Source organism: Purpureocillium takamizusanense, chromosome 5, assembly GCF_022605165.1.
Source record: "Purpureocillium takamizusanense chromosome 5, complete sequence".
Classification (NCBI taxonomy): Eukaryota; Fungi; Ascomycota; class Sordariomycetes; order Hypocreales; family Ophiocordycipitaceae; genus Purpureocillium; species Purpureocillium takamizusanense.
The window spans coordinates 456,735-475,636 of record NC_063072.1 but is presented as its reverse complement, the minus strand read 5'-3'; the positions used below and the strand labels follow the sequence as shown (position 1 = coordinate 475,636).

The 18,902-nt window shown below is 55.7% G+C and overlaps 6 protein-coding genes across 6 annotated transcripts; 3 read left to right on the top strand and 3 right to left on the bottom strand.

The window, feature by feature from the left end:
• Positions 1-391: 391 nt before the first annotated feature.
• JDV02_005735 (uncharacterized protein) lies at positions 392-622 on the bottom strand (the record flags this gene model as incomplete). The annotated part of the gene is made up of 1 exon (XM_047987052.1): positions 392-622. The coding sequence occupies one exon, from the start codon at positions 620-622 to the stop codon at positions 392-394; it is 231 nt and encodes a 76-aa protein (XP_047843036.1).
• A 3,196-nt stretch (positions 623-3,818) lies between these two features.
• On the bottom strand, positions 3,819-4,639 carry JDV02_005734 (uncharacterized protein). The gene has a single exon (XM_047987051.1). The coding sequence runs from the start codon at positions 4,497-4,499 to the stop codon at positions 4,110-4,112; it is 390 nt and encodes a 129-aa protein (XP_047843035.1). The 5' UTR covers positions 4,500-4,639; the 3' UTR covers positions 3,819-4,109.
• Positions 4,640-7,324: 2,685 nt separating this feature from the next.
• Positions 7,325-8,999, top strand: JDV02_005733 (uncharacterized protein). Its single transcript, XM_047987050.1, has 2 exons — positions 7,325-7,519; positions 7,585-8,999. The coding sequence occupies exons 1-2, from the start codon at positions 7,476-7,478 to the stop codon at positions 8,507-8,509; spliced, it is 969 nt and encodes a 322-aa protein (XP_047843034.1). The 5' UTR covers positions 7,325-7,475; the 3' UTR covers positions 8,510-8,999.
• An 886-nt stretch (positions 9,000-9,885) lies between these two features.
• JDV02_005732 (uncharacterized protein) lies at positions 9,886-11,467 on the top strand (the record flags this gene model as incomplete). The annotated part of the gene is made up of 9 exons (XM_047987049.1): positions 9,886-9,994; positions 10,078-10,131; positions 10,195-10,334; positions 10,454-10,483; positions 10,536-10,645; positions 10,691-10,818; positions 10,874-10,982; positions 11,046-11,116; positions 11,172-11,467. The coding sequence occupies 9 exons, from the start codon at positions 9,886-9,888 to the stop codon at positions 11,465-11,467; spliced, it is 1,047 nt and encodes a 348-aa protein (XP_047843033.1).
• Positions 11,468-12,593: 1,126 nt separating this feature from the next.
• JDV02_005731 (uncharacterized protein) lies at positions 12,594-13,814 on the top strand (the record flags this gene model as incomplete). Its single annotated transcript, XM_047987048.1, has 1 exon — positions 12,594-13,814. The coding sequence occupies one exon, from the start codon at positions 12,594-12,596 to the stop codon at positions 13,812-13,814; it is 1,221 nt and encodes a 406-aa protein (XP_047843032.1).
• Positions 13,815-14,541: 727 nt separating this feature from the next.
• Positions 14,542-14,901, bottom strand: JDV02_005730 (uncharacterized protein; the record flags this gene model as incomplete). Its single annotated transcript, XM_047987047.1, has 2 exons — positions 14,542-14,634; positions 14,755-14,901. 2 exons carry the CDS (start codon positions 14,899-14,901, stop codon positions 14,542-14,544), a joined length of 240 nt encoding a protein of 79 aa, XP_047843031.1.
• Between the last annotated feature and the right edge of the window lie 4,001 nt (positions 14,902-18,902).

Sequence of the window (18,902 nt, the reverse complement as noted above, 5' to 3'; positions counted from 1 at the left end):
GGCGCGCCTGCTCATAGCGCCAGGCGTGCTGGTCGGGTAAGCATGCTCTACGCCGACGGTATCCTTTACTCATGATTGTCGTAGGACTAGTCGTGAAGCTCTCACGGGCAACATGAGAACTCTGTGGTTACATCTACGAAGTATTGTACGTTCTATTTGTTCAAAAAGTACAATTTTTGTTTCCATACAACTTGACGCCACGCCTCGCTGATCCTTGTATATTCTGTCTGTAACCCCGTGCGCGCCTTGAGAATAATGCCATCACCGCGTATTGCTACCTGCCGTACCAGTGTTAATTACCCCTGCAGCCCTCTGAGGAACGGCACGATTTTAGGACCAGAGCCTCGTAGCGCCAGGCTCACAGCGCTCTACAGCGCCGTCCGAGGTACGACTACGAAGAGGCAAAGTCCCTGCCCGCGATGACGGTGTCGAGCGTCGTGGACGCGCCTTGGGGTAGCTGCCGCCGGACGCTAGAGTCGACGCGCGGGACCGCCTCGAAGCACTCGTGCCCAAAGAGCGGCGCCGTCAGCTTCACGTCGTCGAGGTCTGCCTGGATCTCCGGCGCCGACCTGGGCACTTGTGCGTGCTGCGTCGTGCTGCTATGCTGTTTTTGCGCCGACATTGTATCGTATGTTGCTTTGTTTGTATGAGAGAGGGTGGGTGCGAGGGTACTGGTGTGCCAAATTGGGGCCGCTCCCTCAACGGAGATGTCGCGATGATGATTGTAGCGGGCTTGGATCGTGACCGATATTGCACGTCGTCGGTTGCGGTGCTGTTTCACAATCTGCGAAATATAGTACTGTGAATCTGCACTTGCTACTCCGTAAAGTCTGGTGCAAAGTGTTAGAATCGATGATGGAAGACGCAGTACAAAGACAAAGCAATGACACAGCAGCCAACAGAAAACACATTGCCCCGAAACAGCCCATTCTTTCTTAAACGTAAGCACAGTCATGGTGCGAGTGACACGGCATTTGGACATCATGACGGCAACAGGTGATACAAAGCTCGCCCATGCGCCTCCCCAGCCCCGGAGGTCTCTCCGCCACGGAACCCCCAGTCTCCTTCGCAACCCGCCGCCGCCTCCCATCCAACCAACCCAGTCCACAGCCGGCCGGCACCTCGTCGGTTTCTCGGAGCAGCGTCCGTTCAACGGCAACGCCACTGATGAGATCGCGCCAATGGGGCAATGGAGGGGATACATTGAGGCGCCTCAGCTCCACCTCCGGGGTGACGGAGGGGACATGACCAGCCGACGCTGGGGCACAGCAAAAGCAGTTCAGGCTCGACATGACGTGGCTTTTCAACGTGTTTTCCAAAAAGCTCTGATTTTGATTTAGAAACCTGTTGGTTCTTGAGCTATCAGGGAGATGCCGACCCGTCGGTGACTCGCAGGGCTGAAATGGCGTCGCCTCACGAAAAACAAAATAACCGACAGAAACGAATCGACCAGACTTGACGGTAGGAAAGACCATGAAACAGGCAAGAAACAGTTCGTAGACCTCAAAATATAATATCCCTGCGTACATATAACAGTTCCTGCCCCTTTGATGTTCCCCATGTCCAAAGCATCGATGTGACTCCTACGAACACCAGAATGTATGAGCCTGCGTGTTGTATGCGCAATGTCCCCTCACGCACTGCAAAGACGGGTGGGTGAATGTTAGTCCTCGAGCCAGAATCTCCCCACTGCCCACGCCAAGAACAGCCGATGCTACTTACCTCTTGGGGCGCACAATTGAAGGCCTTCTGTTGTCCGTAAAGCAACGACTGCTTTTCGTCGCACTCGTCGAGTTTCTCGTCGCCATATTCGATATAGCAAATCTGCGTTCTTGGAACGCATTTCTACAGGCACAACCGCCGACGTTATTGACTCGCCCATACGTAGATCGTGTAAAACAACGCCTCGCTCGTACTTACGCCACGTATCGTTGCTGCGACCTCATTGCCTCCTTGGAGTGCGTCCCGGTGGGGGGAGGCGCTAGTCCTCTCCTTGTCAGACTTGGTCTTCTCCTCGTCAGACTTTGTCTTCCCCGCGATGACTGCGCTGGCGAGGATAACAAGGGCGAAAGATAGTCGACGAGTCTTCATGGCGGCTTGGTAGCAGTTGTTGGCTCGGGATGGACGTGATTGATGGTTGGTTGACTGACTCGACACTTCCCAATCAGTGAACAGGTTGCTCATTAAATAGAGAGGAGAGCAACTACACGGACAGATTTACGTACTCGGCATTGCTTCGAAACCCCTTGACTTGGTCTGATCCCCTCCAACCCTGTGAGAAGGAAAATGTAACAATTTCGCAAACGTGAAGAGCTGCCAAAGCCAACCGAAGGGGGCATGGATGTTTGAACGAGGCTTGGTGATTGCGCGTATAGGCCCATGCGGCTATCGTGCTTGTTTTTTCTCCTTCATTGTTTCGGCCCGTGCGTGCGTGCGAGCCTTCAAGGGCCGGGGCGTTGTCGAGCCTCGGGGTCTTCGCCCGTCGCAGATGGCGCTGCAAGGGAGGCGTGCGTGCCTATGCGCCCCACGGACTGTTTCGACAACGGTGACGAGTTCTAGGGGCATCGACCGAGGTGCGAGCGCGGCGGAGCCCCCGGGGATGCCGGGTGGTGGCCACGTACCCAGCCTGACACCAGACATGTCGCCTGCATCACGTCGCTTGGGCGCATAGTGCCGGTAGCATCATCGTCGACGGATCACGCGAGCCACGCGTGGGTTCTGCGCCTGCGGGCGTTCCTGGGGGTCTACGATGTGCGGCGCTGGCGGGCTCGCGAGTGACATGCATCTCCCTTGAATGTTTACGGCCAAGGCAGTTGGGATCAAGTATGAGACGCCGAATGCCGAAATTTTATAATTCATTGCCAGGGTTCTGGAACGACGTAACTCGAGTTCTCTCACTCGATCTTGCAACCTTTCCCAACTTGATTTCCAACAACCCACAAACAGTTCTTCCCCGCCAATCGCTCCCGTGATGCATTCCAGTTCCACCTTCAGATGCGGTACCATGCTCGGAACCCATTACAAGATTGTGACTGAGCTCCGTGGACGGGAGTCGCATCATCTGCCACGATTCCTGTCGTCTACTCGCCCGGCTCGAGCACAAAATGGTCTCCAAAGTCAGCATTTCGCCCTGTACTCCTCGACTGTATTCTCGTGGCACACGCATTCTGCACAGCGAGCCTCCGTCGATAGCGTGAAGTATTGCGTGCCCGTGCAGTTACCCTCGTCTTTGCAGGCACTCGTAAGGGTCGAGTTCTTGAGGATGTCCTCAGGACAGACAATGAATACATTGTTTGCGAGGATTCTGCGGTTCGTCAGATCCTGTGGGTCGTCTTTCCATATTTGCGGCCACCTGTTGAAGTTCGGACCCCAGGCACAAGCCAGGGTAGGTAGAGCGAGAAGGGCCACGAGGCGCAACATTTTGAGAGTCCGTACGTGGTAAAAGTCGTTCCTGCACCGACAACAGGGTATTGATTGCCCCCAGATTTGTCGTACCCGGCCGAGGATGCCTAACGTAGGTTTTGTATGAACGAAGCAGTAAGAAATGAGGAACAAGCGTCTAGTATTGTAGTGCCATCAGGGCCTTGCGGATAACGAGCTTCAAGTATTTCATTGGGGATATTAGGCAGAATGCATTAGATTATATAGCTCGTGATCCAACTTACCCCTTTTTGATAAGTTTTACGTTATTATGAGTCCCATCATTTAGGTTACGACGAGGGGCGCACCGTTACGTTATAGTAAGAGACTGCTCAAGTTTTGGGATAAGACCATGGACACGACTGAGAAACAAGGAGGGCATTTTCGACTCTTAGAGTGTCACGTCTTAATTCGGACCGAAAACAGGCGTTGTCGTGTATTTCAAGAGCCTGAGTAGAACGAAATAGATTTACATACCCTATGAGCCACACCAGTAACTTGTGCCTTGAGCTTGTGCAAATAGACACTCACAAGAGTAAGAAAGGTCGCTCAAAAACGTCCCTCCCACAGGCCCATGCCCCAAGGTGGATTCCAACAGCAATTTCTCAGACGGCAGGGTCCGCCACTCGCCGGGCCCATCAATCGGCAGAGAGCACACGGGCCGAGGCCGCCACAAAGCCTTACGACGATTAGCCGCAGACGTAGCGCTTGATCACGTTGTGGGTGTTTCCCTTGCAGTCAATCTCCTTCTTTGACACGGCGGAGCAAGTGCCGTAGAGCGAGTTGTCCTTGGCGCGGCGCAGCCTCTTGGGGTTCTGCGCGTACGGCTTGCCGCCGGAGCAGCCGACCAGGTAGTAGTCGGTGCCGTCGAGCCGGAAGTTGCGGTTGCAGACGCTGGCGCTCTCGGGCGCGATGGACACGTCGGTGGTGCAGGGGCTCAGGCCCTCGACCCACGCGACGTTGAAGTGCGTGCCTCCCTCTCGGATCTGGTTGCCGATGGAGATGGCGCCGTGGGCGACGGGGAGGGCCGCGAGGGCGAGCCCGGCGATGAGTTGAGCGGTTGACGAGGCGAAATGCATTGTAAATTGCTTTGAGGGTTGGAGTAAGGGGATGTGAATGCGGAGACTCTTTGTGAGATGCTGGATGGTGTCTATTTTTCTTGTCTGGATGCTCGAGGGAAAGCTGCTCTCTTTATAGTTGACTGCAGAGGGACTCGCTGGGCTAGTCCAAAGTCTGCTCGCTTGGGAACTCGAGCGATCTCTTTGCACAAAGTGGTACGATCCATACATGTAAGCCACGGCCAAGGATTCCTGAGCAACGAAGCTATGCTCTGTGGAACCAAACACTGGTCCCGTGTTACCGACACTTGCCTACTTCAAGGATATTGTGCCGCTTGCTTTCTCGCCCGAGGTGCCGTGGGACTCTGGCGATCGGCCGTACCAGCCGACCGACCGCTCACCATCCACAAGGGTGTTGTCTGTAGCTGCGAGGGTATATGCGCCGGTATTGATGACCCATCGCGATGCATCATGATTGGGCGCTGATATCTGACGAGGACTGGCGCTGCAGGTAAGCAGGAATATGTGGAGGCTCGGCGGCTATGCCCGTGCGCTACTGTTGATCATCCTCGGGACCTGAACGGCACGCAAAGGATCACCATGGCACCCTCTAGTAACTCTGCCACGAATCTTGAGTTAGAGTTATACTGTTCTCACCCTTTCCTTCGTTATTGTTAATATTTTTTCTCCACGTCTGAAGACGGGTCTGCAATAGGCATGATGATACATGTAGTCTTTTCTAGCGGGCCTGGTGCGTGAGAGGACCAAACTTAGCACCTCGATCCGCCGCTTGAAGATCCTATCCCATAACTGATCACCGGCACGACGCTACTCCACTCATCTCTCGCGAGTCGTCGTCCACTGCCAGCCGACATTTGAGGATGCCGCATGCCCCATTTCACTGGCATAGTGTTGCGACGTGAACTAGAACGGGCCATGGCTGACATGGAGCAACCCAACTTGGGAGTCTTCCATGAGCTAATTGAGCTAGACGGAAGTCTAGAGACCCGCAAAAGGACTATACGCGTACAGGCCCCTGGAGATCTACGGAATGACAGGGATCAACGGAGACGTACCGCAGATGGTGGCCACGTCTGGTGATTGGCAAGGTATACGCGTACCTGCGCGCGACTATCGAACATGCTCGACAGTTGAAGATGCTGTCCCGACCGAGAAAGGTCGGATTGCGTTGGCATGCAGGCTGTGAGGTTTTCTGGTCGCTCGAATAGGAAAAGTGAAAGCGGCGTGTCGGGGTATTGATCTTCTCCGACGCAGCAGAATCTACAAAGTTCATGTTCTTAGAGCTGCCCTTCTTCATGTTGTGGCACTTGCTTGTGTCGGGATGTTGGGCCGTATTGAGCTTTGCGACACATCTCTACTTTAGGTAGTGCCACTTAAGCTAAGGGATTCCTGCAAATGGTATTTTAGGTAGAGGAGTCCGAGAGTCTCACAGCTACAACTCTGTTGTGATGTGCTGCTGACATGGCGCCTGAATACCTTGACTTATCGTGCAGTGTATGAGCATAGTCCTTGCAATCAGGATGAGCAGGCATTCCCAGCTGCACTTCTCGGTTTTCTCAACAGTATGTGCTATAAGTGATTTGGAGATGTCATGGTGACAGTGGAGTGAAATAAAGCTATGTGCAGCGCGCGTTGAGCGAGACTGAAATCAGAGTCTAGAGAAAACGGTTGTTAGAATCACGGCCTACCATTTGCGTGCGATTGTGCAGATTATGCAGTCTAACGAGTACATTATGGTGAAGGGCATAATATGGTACATGCAACTACCTCGCATGAGCGTTGCAACTGGCTGCCAGCTTGTGTTCGGTCACACATAGCACCGGGCAGGGTTGCAGCATGTGGGCAGTTGGTCGGTGTGACATGTTGCAATGCATCTGGCAGCTCAGCCACGTGATTGAAAATTGTCCAATCGTCCGTGAATCATGTGCATCTTGTGTTCAGACAAGCGTCGATACTTGAAGGCGCCGCAAGCGCTTTCCCCTCGTACCTCTCCTGCAATGAAAGCGATTGTGGACACCGACGGGTTGACGACAGCATCGCCGTAGACTAGTCACAAACGCGCGTCGCGCACATCCTGTTCGCTAGTCCGGGTTTCTAGGAAGGCGGTTGAGGTCGGCACAGGTTAGTTTGCACCTCCCCTCTTTGAGTCTCGTTTCCTTATGAAACGTGATCGTGACTGCATGTATTGGGGCCGCAGAGTCTAACCCCTTGCGCAGAGATATAGGCCAACCTGCTTGTTCCACAATGCCATCAATTGCGCAACTAACCATCCGCGCCTTTGGCGTCACATCGTTTCTCTCAGGGGTTTACTCCTTGATGGCTTCAACATCAGCCCTCTCCTCAGATAGTCCTGACGCGGTGGTCGCCTCGGGCAGAGGCAACGCCCTGGCTGCCATTGCCATGGGACTCTACTACAACCTTGCGGCGCACCAGAACAACACGGCCTTCTTCGCGGCGACGGTGCCCATGAGAATGCTATCTGCCGCGGTGTTCTGGGCCCAGGGTTGGCGCGCCGTTGCGGCATGGGAGGGTATAGGGTCGTTGAGCACGGCGTTGGCGCTATGGTGAGACTCGCGGTGATAATATCGTCAATAAATGGTGGGAGTTCAATGCCAAAACCTCGACCTTGGCGCCGCGTGGTTGTTGCGGGGCCTGTTCCAGACTAAGGTCAATAATAACTAGCCACACCCCTTATCTGACTGCCTGCGGAGAGGTAATGTATTTTGGCTGATTATTAATGCATTCTTTCGTGGTCTCGGCCGGAACGCGGTTTCTGCATGAATTACTTTGTCGATGGCTGGATATTTCAACATTGCTGCTCTCAACTTCACATTGTAAAGCGCAATTCGACTTAGCCCACTCTGTTTGTGTGTTCAGCTGGCGTCGTCCCCAGTCTGCGGCTAGAGTATCAGGCCAGCAGATGCACTTGTGAAGCCACGTCGCTCGCCAGCCAAGCAAACCCCTCCAGCCACCATCATGTCGTGGCTCGCCAAAACCCTTGCGCGCCCCGTCCGTCAAGGGTGTGTTCAAGTTTACTGCCCAGGCAGGCTTTCCTGTCGCGCTCAAGCTAACCACTAAATCGCAGGCCATTGGCACTGGGTCCACGGCTGAGGAAGAGCTCCTCAGCTGCCGCGGCACAGAAGGCAGAAGCAAAGTACAAAATCGTTGATAGGGCAGCCAACTTTCAGGAGAAGCAGGCCAAGCGGCCAGACTTTGAGCCCGGAAGGCCGATCGAAGTCACCAAGCACCCTAAGCCCCAGTGGACTTACGGCCAAGGCGTGGAGGGCCACGATGCATCAACGCCTCACAAGGAGATTGACCCCTACGCTGCGGACCGGCCCATGGTGAACAACTACCGATTGCTCATCTCGGGCATCGCGCCCCGACCTATCGGCTTGATAAGCACCGTCTCTGGAGACGGCGAGACCAAGAACCTCTCACCATTTAGCTACTTTCAAGTCATCGACCATGACCCTCCGATGTTCATCGTCGGCTTCTCCTCACGGCCCGGTCGTGAAAAGGATACCTTTCGAAATCTCAAAGAGATGGGAGAATGCGTCATCAACACTGTATCGGAAACTATGATTGAAGCCGTCAACGCGTCGTCCATTGACGCCCCCTACGGCCTGTCGGAATGGCAGATATCAGGCCTCCACGAGGCGCCCACCTCAACGGTGAAGCCCGCGCGCGTGCAGGAGAGCGTTCTCTCAGTCGAGGGCAAGGTAGTGGACATCAAAGAGTTTGGCGCCCCCTCGGAAGGCATGAGCGTGGCGGGGCTCGCGCTCATCAAGGCGACGCGATTCTGGGTGCGCGAGGATGCAACGAACCAAGAGGCCAGTCACATCGACTTGGAAAAGCTGCGACCCGTGGCACAGCTTGGGGGCATGTCGTACGGCCGCATATTATCGACGTTTGAGCTGCCGAGACAGAGGTGGCATGACGAGCGTCCGCGGAACGAGGCCCTCGCCGAACTGGAACGTCGGTCCATGTCCAGTCGTCAACGAGAATAGAAGGCTGAAGAGTGCAGCGTATGCACCGCGGGCTGAAGAGGTGGAACACGCATGATGCAATTTCCTTCCCCGCTTCTTCCTTTCACACCTTGCCGTGCTCGGGGCGCTCTATCAATTGATTACGGTGCTGTTGGACGCTGCGCCGGGTTGGAAACCACACTGCCGAGGTCCTTCTGATAACTCAAGCGGAACGGGTCCAAATGCACGACTGACCTGTCAGTCGCCGAAAATAAGAAAAGGTGAAGAGATGCTTTTTTCGTCAAGCATAGACGTAGGAGCGGGTAGCCAATACGGCAGACCAGGTTGCATGTGCGCGGTGCTTCAGTCCACTCAACTACTTGGCCGAGGGCCATGCTGCAAGGGGTTCGTAGGCTACTCTCGATATCTCTGAGCAGTGATTAGGTTGCGGGTTTCAAAGTGGTAGCTAGGGCCTCTTCTTGAGGAGCTTTGTAGATCTCTAGATTCTGCTCCGGCATCAATTCATAAAGAGAGTACTAGTAGTAACTCACAGCACCGGTTCGCCCCCTAGCCCCCATGATGGGTTTGCCTGCATGTGCGCTTGGGCACATATCAGGCTTGCTTGATTATCGACACCGACCAGAAGAGCAGGACCGAGCGCGCCCTCAGCCGCGGCACATACCGCAGATTCCGCGCCGTATCAAATGCTTCTTTCACATTTAGCTCGCGTGGCGCCGTAATCACTCCCCAGGGGCACGCTTGTGTGTGGCGTCGAGTCGTGAGGAGCTGCTAGGGAACATGTCGTCGTGGTCACGAAAAAAAAAGGAAATCGCTCTTTCTTTTGGTTTGCAGCCGCAGTGCTCTCCTCTCGCCGTTGCCGCCCGTTTTTCTTTTTTGCCGTTGGGGAAAATGTCTCCTCTCCTTTTCCACCACCACCACGAGGAGGACGACCCTGAATCACAATCACTGCAAGATGGCGAGCGCATGTCTCACGGGACTTGCCTCACCATCTGCAGCCCTGACAATTAATATCTGAGACACGTGTGCTGCGAGCAGCTTTCATCGATGCATTGACTCTCCTACAAACTCTACGGTCTCGGCTGAGAATGTCATGCACCTACCTCCCACGATTACGTGCCGCACAGCCCAAGCCCGTGTGGTTGTTGTAGTGCTTTTCTCCGCGCGCCACATTTTGCTTCTTTCAAGACCGTTCGCTCCAGGCCCAGAGCTTTGCTTGCTTGCTTGGTCCTGTTCCCTCTTGCCTGCACCCCCTCAGTGCTCGATCCCCGCGCGCACACTACACTACCTCGCGCATCCTATAATAACAAGTCGGTATCGACTTTGACGCGAGGCCGTGCCCCCCCCCCCCCGACACTTGTCATGTCTCGCCAAGAACATTCTTCAACACTTTGGCAAACATGGCGAATGCAACGGTCGACGATGGATCATCCGGCATCCCGAAAGCGGGTCAGGTCATGAGCATCATTCTCTCGCTGGCTGCCGCGACGGTGCTCACTTCGTTTCTTGGTATGAGCCTCTCTCTCTCTCGATGGCCATGGATCTTGGACGCTGGGGGTTGCTTCGCATGCAAGCTGAACTCAATATCGCAGCGCAACGATTTCTGGCCATAAAGACTTGGCGTCGTCTGCCGCTGGTCGTCTGGTGTAAGTGCCCGAGCGTTTTCTCCCCCAGCTCCGTATAGGGACGCTTACTGTACGCTTTGAAAGTGGTGTTCGCGATTTACATCGACTCGTATGCGTTTGTCTTCGCCACTGCCACACTTCAACACGCCTTTGGAGTAAATGCAAGTCAGGCAACATGCGAAGGCGCCATTCTCCTGTGTCTGGTGTGCTATGTCACAACAAAGGTACCCTTCCCGCTTTCAACGAGCCCGCAAGCATACTAACACTTTTTTTCCACCAAGATCGTAAGCCGGCTAGAACTTTGGCATCAGTTGCAAGACACCGCTTACTGAACTTTTATTAGTTTATATACATATTCTTGGTTGAAAAGGCTGTAAGTAAGGCACCATTCGACGTCCGGAGCCCCGCTGATCCTGTTGCTGCAGCATATCATCCGCGGAACGCCCAAACGCCGGTTCCAGTCCAAGCTATATCTATTCAATGCCTTTGGCATGCTGTCAATATATCTCGTTGTGATAATACTCAACTTCATCTTGTAAGCAACATTTTCCTTTACTCATCGCAAAGCTAACGATTGTAGTCGAATCGCCAAGATGCGGGACGGCACTTGCATCATTGGCATGAAGAGTCTCGCCATGATACCTCTCATCAGTTTCGATACAGTCGTCAATGTGTACCTGACACTCATGTTTTTAGTACCAATGAGACGTACGATCGTCCATATAGCCGGCTTGAAAGCACTTCTTGGCTAATATCGCGGTAGGGATGTACTCGTTTAAGAACATGCCGCGGACGCCGGCAAATCTACGCTTGCGAACAATAGCATTCAGGACATTCATCGGCGCTGCCAGCACACTGGTTAGTAGCATTGTGTAAGTCCCCGTTGCCTCTCGGGTTGCCCCACCAGCGCATCTTTTCTGATATAAATCTTTCAGTAACCTCACCGTCCTGATGGCTCTCAACGGCGAGCCCGGGTGGGTTTGCTTAATGTGCTGCAATAGCGATAGTGAGTGCTCCGCTGAGTCGAACCCTTGCCGCACCATGCTCATACCTCGCTCTAGTTCTTTTCTCCGCCATCGTGATCCAATGGGTCACGTCTCGGGACAACGCGGCCACCTCGAGCGCAAGTCACGGCAGCCACGGTGGCAGAAGTCACCACGAGGACGGGGACCCAAGTTCTCCAGTGGTGTCTGCACCTGGCGCGGCCGACTCAATATCGTGCGCGGCAACAGAGGAGATTTCCCTTGTCACCAAGATGAGAGGACGCGGTTCAGACTCTAGGGAGGACACTGGCGACGAAATGGCAGACCCGAAGATGCCGGCCGCTGCCGTCATCACGGGGAAGAGAAAATGGTAGACCTGGCTGATCTTGGAAAACAGCACAAGCGCCAAGGGTTTTAGGGTTATCTGGGAGAGATGGGATTGAAGGTTCGTACTGGCGTGCAAGTCAAGGCAGCTACAGCTACACCAGGTAAAACGAAACGGTGCCCAGTTCAAGTATATATTTACGGCCATGTTCGAGTTGCAACAATTGAACACGATGAAAGGCACACTACGTATGCTTTGGTAATTCACTTGCAACGATGGGGGGAACATGAAGACGACACCGGTTCTAGGGTTCCGTGACATGCAGTGTGTTTGGCCTATGCTTCACGGATGTGGAGTGGATCTGGGCCGACTTCGGCCAGGTGCAGCTGGCTCATTTTGGGACGGTCGACTTTTTGAATGAGCATGCGCGTGAATCAGGCGGTTCGGCGAACCCGAGCGGCGGTCGTATTGTGTACATTGTTGCGGATGGAAGACAAAAGACTCAATGCGGTTGCAATGCAAACGGCGCTCGGTGTGAATAACCTGGCTGATAGCAGACGCGTTACAAAGGAAGCGCTGGGATCTGTGCCTTCTTTGTGCTGGACACGTATCCTGCCTAGCCCTCAGGGATGCATACTGAAAAGATGAATGGGTTTGATCAGAGCTGCAAGTGTTTCAATCCCTCTTTGCAGGTTGGCGCTTGTGGTACAGGACGGAGTGAGTGACCTCTAAAGCATAGGTATCCTTCATCAACTTGAACTCGCCAACTAACTCCAAGGAACATAACATGGCCTTTCTCCCAGTCCAGCTATGGCCCCAGGAAAGTACTTGAATTGGTCGTGTTTCCTCGCCGGGCAAACAGCGGATGCCGAGGACGCGACTGTTCCGAAATTGGGAGAGTGTCATGGCAACAGGCTATTGTTCAGTCCTGAACGTATTGAACAGGCGCGGATGGCCACAGGTGCCCGCAGCTGGCTAGGCCATTCACGCGGCAATCTAATTGTTTTCTCGCGTTTTCTTGCAGTCACAACTCCCGGGTTTCTTCCACTCTGCTTTCATTCCTTTGACCAACCTTGATACTCGTCGCTTAACCATCACTTTGCATCTCACCAACCGCTCATCTTCATCTGTCTTCAGCTGCGCTACATACCTTCTCGTCCATCTCGATCTCTTCAATGGCGACCATCATCGACTTGACCGGCATCGGAGACGACGATGCTGTTGATCAGTCTACCGTCAAGCGTGAGTCATCTCCCGACGTGATCATCGAACGTGTCGTCCCTTGCGAGCGTGCCACCCGGCGCCCCCAGCGATTCGCGAGCAACGGAGCGATCGAGATCATCGATCTGACGGGCGACGAGACGGACACGGATAAAGACTCTGATGAGAAGACCACTCCTGCGAATCGGGCTGTGAGCCTTTCTCGCTCTGCATCTCCCGACAATGAGAACGACCAGGTTGACGACAACGCCCGCCGGGCCGCTGCCACTGATGACACCAACAACTCCATGAGCCCACGCGATGGCGAATCTCAAGGAGACAAGGCCGAAGATGAGGCCCTTGAATATGCCGAGATCCCTTCGGACGACAACGAGTCTTTCCACACCACGCGCTCGCGCAGCTGCTCGCCCATCAACGAGACTGAAGCCGATCCTTGCCCCGGCCTGGACGACAATGACAGCACCGCGGGCCAAGTTGAGACCGAAAGCAACAGCAGCACCGAAGTGCAAGTCAGCTTCGAACATTCTCGCAGCCTCTCACCCGCTGATGATGCCAAAGACGGCATCCATGACACCGCGGACGACAACGACAATGACAACGTCCTCGATGCCGAGCACGGCATCCGCAACGGCAGCGCAAAGCGATCACGAAGCAGCTCAACCGTTGGAGACACCCAAGTAGGCGCCACTGGCGATGCCGACCACGTCGACGGCAACAACAGCGCCGAAGAAGAAGATTCGTCCCCCTCCGACGGCAAGCGGCGTCGCACCACCCGATCGCCGCCCCCCGTCCCCGAGCACGGAACCGACACTGACCGCGCCGCCGGCGAGCAGAACACCACCACCGACGGCGACGACGACGACGTCTCCGAGGACAACGAGTCCTTCATCGGCCCCAAGCGACGCGGCCACAAGCGAAAGCGCTCCGAAGAGACGCCCAGCCCCGACAACAGCAGCGGCAGGGACAAGCGCGTGCGCACCGAGGAGTTCCGCCTGGCGGCTTGCTACCCGGGCATGTGGGATGGTCGCCTCACGCAGGACAATCACACCCCGGGCTTCAATCCGCTTGCTCCGGTGTCGGGTGAGATGCCGCCGCGCAAGCGCAAGGCGAGCAAGTCGCGCAGCAATAGCTCGCTGTCCCAGCGGTCTGCCATGGAACCATCGGCGGGTATCTGAGTCTCAGCTCTGGAAGAATTGCCCAGTTGCCGGAGATTCGAGGTTGATTGGATCGGGCAGAGGTTGATTGGCGTGGTGATGCATCGCATGGTGACGAAATTGCCAGACTCTCTTATTCAACGTTGGATGCACTTTGACGGTGAATGTATTGGGGGTTGGTGGTTTGTCTATGAAACGACGACGGAATGAATCGAGGCATGGGTGGCTGGCAGTACATTGGCTCTTCTGGGACATTATGGCATTCGTGGTCAAAGTGGCAGTTCGGTACTGTCTTATCGCAGACCAAATCTTGTCACAAGTTGTCAAGAAGCGAGTTGGGTGGAGGACATGACACTGGTTGTCGTCTGGTGATCCGCCACATTCGGCGTTTGTAAGCTTGTCGCAGCAGCAGTTCAGACAGTCTTGAACAGACAGTTCATTTTCATCTCAAATACGGCTCACCATCTCTTCAACTTGAGAAACTGCCATTTACACAGCAGATGTGCTCGCGAAGTGATGGTAAAGGAGTGACTGGTTTATTTATTTATAGCTCTAGGCGTCTCTTTAAAACACTTCCGACAGTCCATGCTCAGGCCGTGTGAAAAGTTGCACGTGCTCTCCTGCCAATCTCGTCGCAAATAACCGGACGCAGAATTGATCGAATGATGCTCGGCCAACAACAAAAGTCTCCCGTCGGCAAGATCGCCCGCATTGCACGGGGCGGGCGATGGATGGGCCAGTGTTGAACTTAGGGGATGGTGAAGTCGGGAGGGACGCAGTAGGGGCTGCCGTTTGCCTGGTTGAACTTGCAGACGTTCTTGGGCGGGCAGTTGCCAGCAAACTAGGAAGGGTTCATTAGCACTTGACATCGCTGTTGTTTCGCGAATTTGGAAATCCAGGGGCGGAGGAACCGCGGGACGTGGAAGAGTAGGAGGGGTCATCATCTATCTAGGCTACTTACCACCCATTCACCGCTGGTGTTGCAGACGTCCCACGCTGCGGCGTGGGGTTCGCACCGGTAGGTGGCCGGCTTGCAACCATGACCGCCGGTGGGCGTGGCGGCAGCGAGGGTGGCCAGGGAGGCGATGGCGATGGCGAAGACCTTCATGTTGGCGGTTTTGGTATGGTGTAGCTGTGCCAGCTGCGGTGGGGTTGTTGCTTTGAGGGATCGTTGGGATCTTGAGTGTTGGTCGGATGGCGGATGAGGAGAATCAGACTCTTGGGAGCGAGGGCATCACGGCTTTATATACTTTTGAGGAGGAGCGACACATCTTGCCCCGCGGGCACTCGCGTAGAGAGAGAGAGAGAGAGAGAGAGAGAGCCGGTTTCTATTCTTAGATGGTCCGGGCTCACGTCAACGACGACGGACTGGAGTGTCGGCATCGAATGACAGCCTAGCCAGCTAGACGATCAGCCGGCTCTCGCTGCATCAACTCGCCGTCCTCCGAGCCAAGTGTGTGGTGTGGCGTTCTCGCCGAGTGAATTTGCTACTGCTGCGCCGTCACGGAACAGCGAGGCTTGCACATTGTGCGCGAGCACGCACACGCACACACACAGGACATACGTAAGAAGAATGCCCCGACTGGGGTCCCATTTTTGCCTCCCGGACGGGCGTCTGTGACACTTTGACCTGACGGCTCGGCACATGCCCACCCCCGGCCTAGCGCTCCAAGATTGATATCGAGGCGTACGGTCCCGCTGAAGGGGGGAGGGGCTGTGTGAAGAACATCCGAGTGTGTGTATGTGTGTGTGTGTGTGATGAAGATGATGTGTGGGAAAGCACAAAAGTGCGTGTGTCTCTGCCTACTGTACCTACACTTGTACCTACACGCCTTTCATCATCTGGCTGGCCCCAAAGGTTAGTCTGCCTTGGGGGCTGTGGTTATGTTGTCATTCCTCCCATCGTGGCGGTTGATACGAGCGAGCGGGCTCGTATCGGGGCGACCGCCAACCTGGACGCCTCCAAACTACCAAGGGCGGGTGTTGGTGTGTGGGCGATTTGATAGTAGTAGCAAGTTAGTACTTGGTGGTAGGCAGGTATGCTTTGGTATGCTACTATTCCTAGGTCCGTGCCCACAAGGACCCTTCATCGGGGCGACACAACACCCTTTTTGCGGGGGAGGATGCGCCTTCACCGAAAGTTTGTTCGTCTGCCCGAGGCCGTGATTTGTTGATGGATGGAGCAAGCCGCCGCCGCCCATCGAAACGGGTCCGCCGCCTGGTGGTTGCCCTGTACGTATGTATTGGCGGCTGAACCGGGTCTCCCGCCGGGCCGTTTGAATTCTTTATGTGGGGTTCACTGGGGTGAAGCACTTTGCACATGTAGTACAGTAAGTTGGTTAGTCTGTAGTTAGACGGAGGCTCTTCGGTGAGAGCTACTAACTACAGCTTACTTTTGTCGGCGGTGCCGTTATACTCGCATTCCGGGACAAGTAGCACCGACGATCGTTGCCTGCACAAGAACAAGTCCCACGACTGCGCACTATCGAGAACATTATTATGCCCAGGATAGCTTATTCCTTGTTTGTGGTGGTGGGTGTCCCTTTTTTTTTTTTTTGCTTGGGTTGTTCTGACAGCAGAGCCCGTGCCGCCCAATTACATGGAACACATGACGTTGACGGCGTGAGCATGAGCCCAGCGCAGAGCTGAGCAAGAGGGAGTGAGGGGTTGTTGATGTGAGTAAGTGAATACGAGGGTCCCCGCGTCGGGTCAGCATCAGAAGCGTCGAGTATGTCGTTCAGCCGCTTTTTTTGCCAGGCCGACCATTCATGGCATCAAGTTGGAGCGCCTCTTTTCTTTTGGTCCCCTGCGCTCGCCGATGCAGCGGCAGCGCCACCATCGCGCCGTGGGCGTTCCGTGCCTGGCCGGCGGACGGACTGGACGGACGCCTGCGGAGAAGGAAGGAAGAGTGCCTGCTGGACGAAAAAGCAATGCGTGGCGTGGCGGGCGCGGTTACGAGCATCGATGCACACGGCCGGCCGGCCGGCAGGCAGCCGAGAGAGCCCGCCAGACTGGGCCGCATGGCAGCATGTCTTACGGTCCGAGACGGGGGGGAGGGTTCCCAAGTGCAAGAGTCAGCTGATGAGCGTCATCATCATCATCATCGTCCTCGGCCATGGTGGATGTGTCGAGCAGGTCTCCTCCAAGTCGGCTCACCTGGCTCGCTGGACTGTCCCATTATGGCATGACAATGCGGGGAAAATATGCAGCATCATTTGGCGACGACCCGAGACCGGGGCAACCCTTGACCTGCGTCATACACGACTGCAAAGAAAGCTGTTTACGGAGAAGAACGAGGGCGGTGGGAGGAAGAGGCCAGGGCGCACACCAGCCGGGGCTGACTGACTGACTGACGTGGTGACGCCGACACCGACGCGACGACGCGGCCAGACGGCCCGGCCATGAACTATTCCGGGCAGCTCGTGTTACCACAGCCCCGGGCTGGGCTCATCACAGGACCAGGAGCGCATCCCGATGACGCGCACGCGAGCGCGGGGGGCCCCTGCTGCTGCGGCGTCCTGTCACCGAGCTGAAAACGAGACACAAGAGAGAAAGGCCAACCGAATGTGTACACGGCCGTGCCGGCAGCGGGCGGGCGGGCGGGCGGGCGGGCGGGGCGCCTGACGCCGAGTGTGTGCTGCTCTGCTGCTCGGCAGAGGCATTTCTGGAACACTTGACAGGCCAGCGATATCCGGGCCCCTCGTACCTTGTAGACGATGTTTGCCAACGAAGGAGCCCCGGGGTCGCCCGGAGCTAACTCTGTAGGTAGGTAAGTCTGCCTACTAGCGGGGTGAGGCTCAAGCCTCAAGCCCCTTCCCTCCCATCATGTTGGTCGTCGGTCTGTCATCGTCATCGTTGTCGCCGCTGCCGGTGTCGCGCGACGATGATGTGCCGAGCGCCGCCGGCACATAATAAACGCAGCAATAGTCTGGTACGCGATGATGAGCTACTGCAGGGCCCGAGCGCCTGCCGTGCCGCCGGGTCGGAGTCTGGGTCTGGGTCTGCGTCCGGTCTGGTCCGGCAGCAGCCGATGGGACGTTGCGGCGCAGGATTCCGGGGAAGAAAGGAGGCGCCGCATCCATCGTCAATGTTACATCGCGCACGCGGTATGTGTGCAACGAAGCACTTTGTGCGTAGTACAGGGCTGACAAGTTGTGTTTATTTTACCCCCTTGTCCAACGTCTAGACTACGTCGTACTGTACACACCAGGATTCGGCCGGCCTCGAAAAGTAAGAGCCGCACCAGACGGATTGATAGCCGGAACACCTAAACAGTATACCAGCCGCCCAGCCAGCCGCCCAGCCAGCCGCCCAGCCGACGACGCCGTGGCTTGACGGGTTCCATGTGCTGAAAGAACGGACATGCAGTGCGCCTGCAAGACATACTCTAGCGTGCGTCGTACTCGGCAAAGGCCCCAGCCAGGCAGCAGGGAAACAAAGCAAAGGCGATACACTATGACGAGATGCATTTCGGCGAACCGACACTTGACGGAAAATATCCCTCAAAGAGGCACGTGGTGCGCGTTGTCGAGTTGCGGCGTGCATAGTCAGCCTCGGGGACTATGAACGGACCACGACAGGAGCGCAGACAGACAGACGCACGACTACACCGCTCGCCTTCAGTAATAACTTTCGCAACGCGTGATGCGAAGACCAGTCCATCAAAGATGTCGCGGCTCTCAAACGACCCGCTCGGCTGCTGAAGGGTCAGGTTATACGCTCACCGATGGAACTGTACCGACGTGACGCTCGCCGAGAGGCGGGTAATGCCAGGCGGCCATGACGCTCCTCAGAAGGTAATACCCGCCTCTCGGCGAGCGTCACGTCGGTACAGTTCCATCGATGCCGTGATGTAGTAGCCGCCGCCCGTCGAGATAGTGGAAGCCCTCGCCCTGGGGTCCGGCTTGCCGGTGACGCAGTCAGACGCCACGCCTTGGCCTAACAAGATATCGTCTTCATCGTCCGCTACGGTGCACAGGCAGACAGAAGACGCCCGGCTCGGGTGCGCGATGGAAACGCGCATACACGACGGTGAAGTTATTGGCGTCGACGGTGATGCCCCCCCGTTAGTGGCGTGCGGGCAAAGGTTCTGCGTGGGACAGCACGACG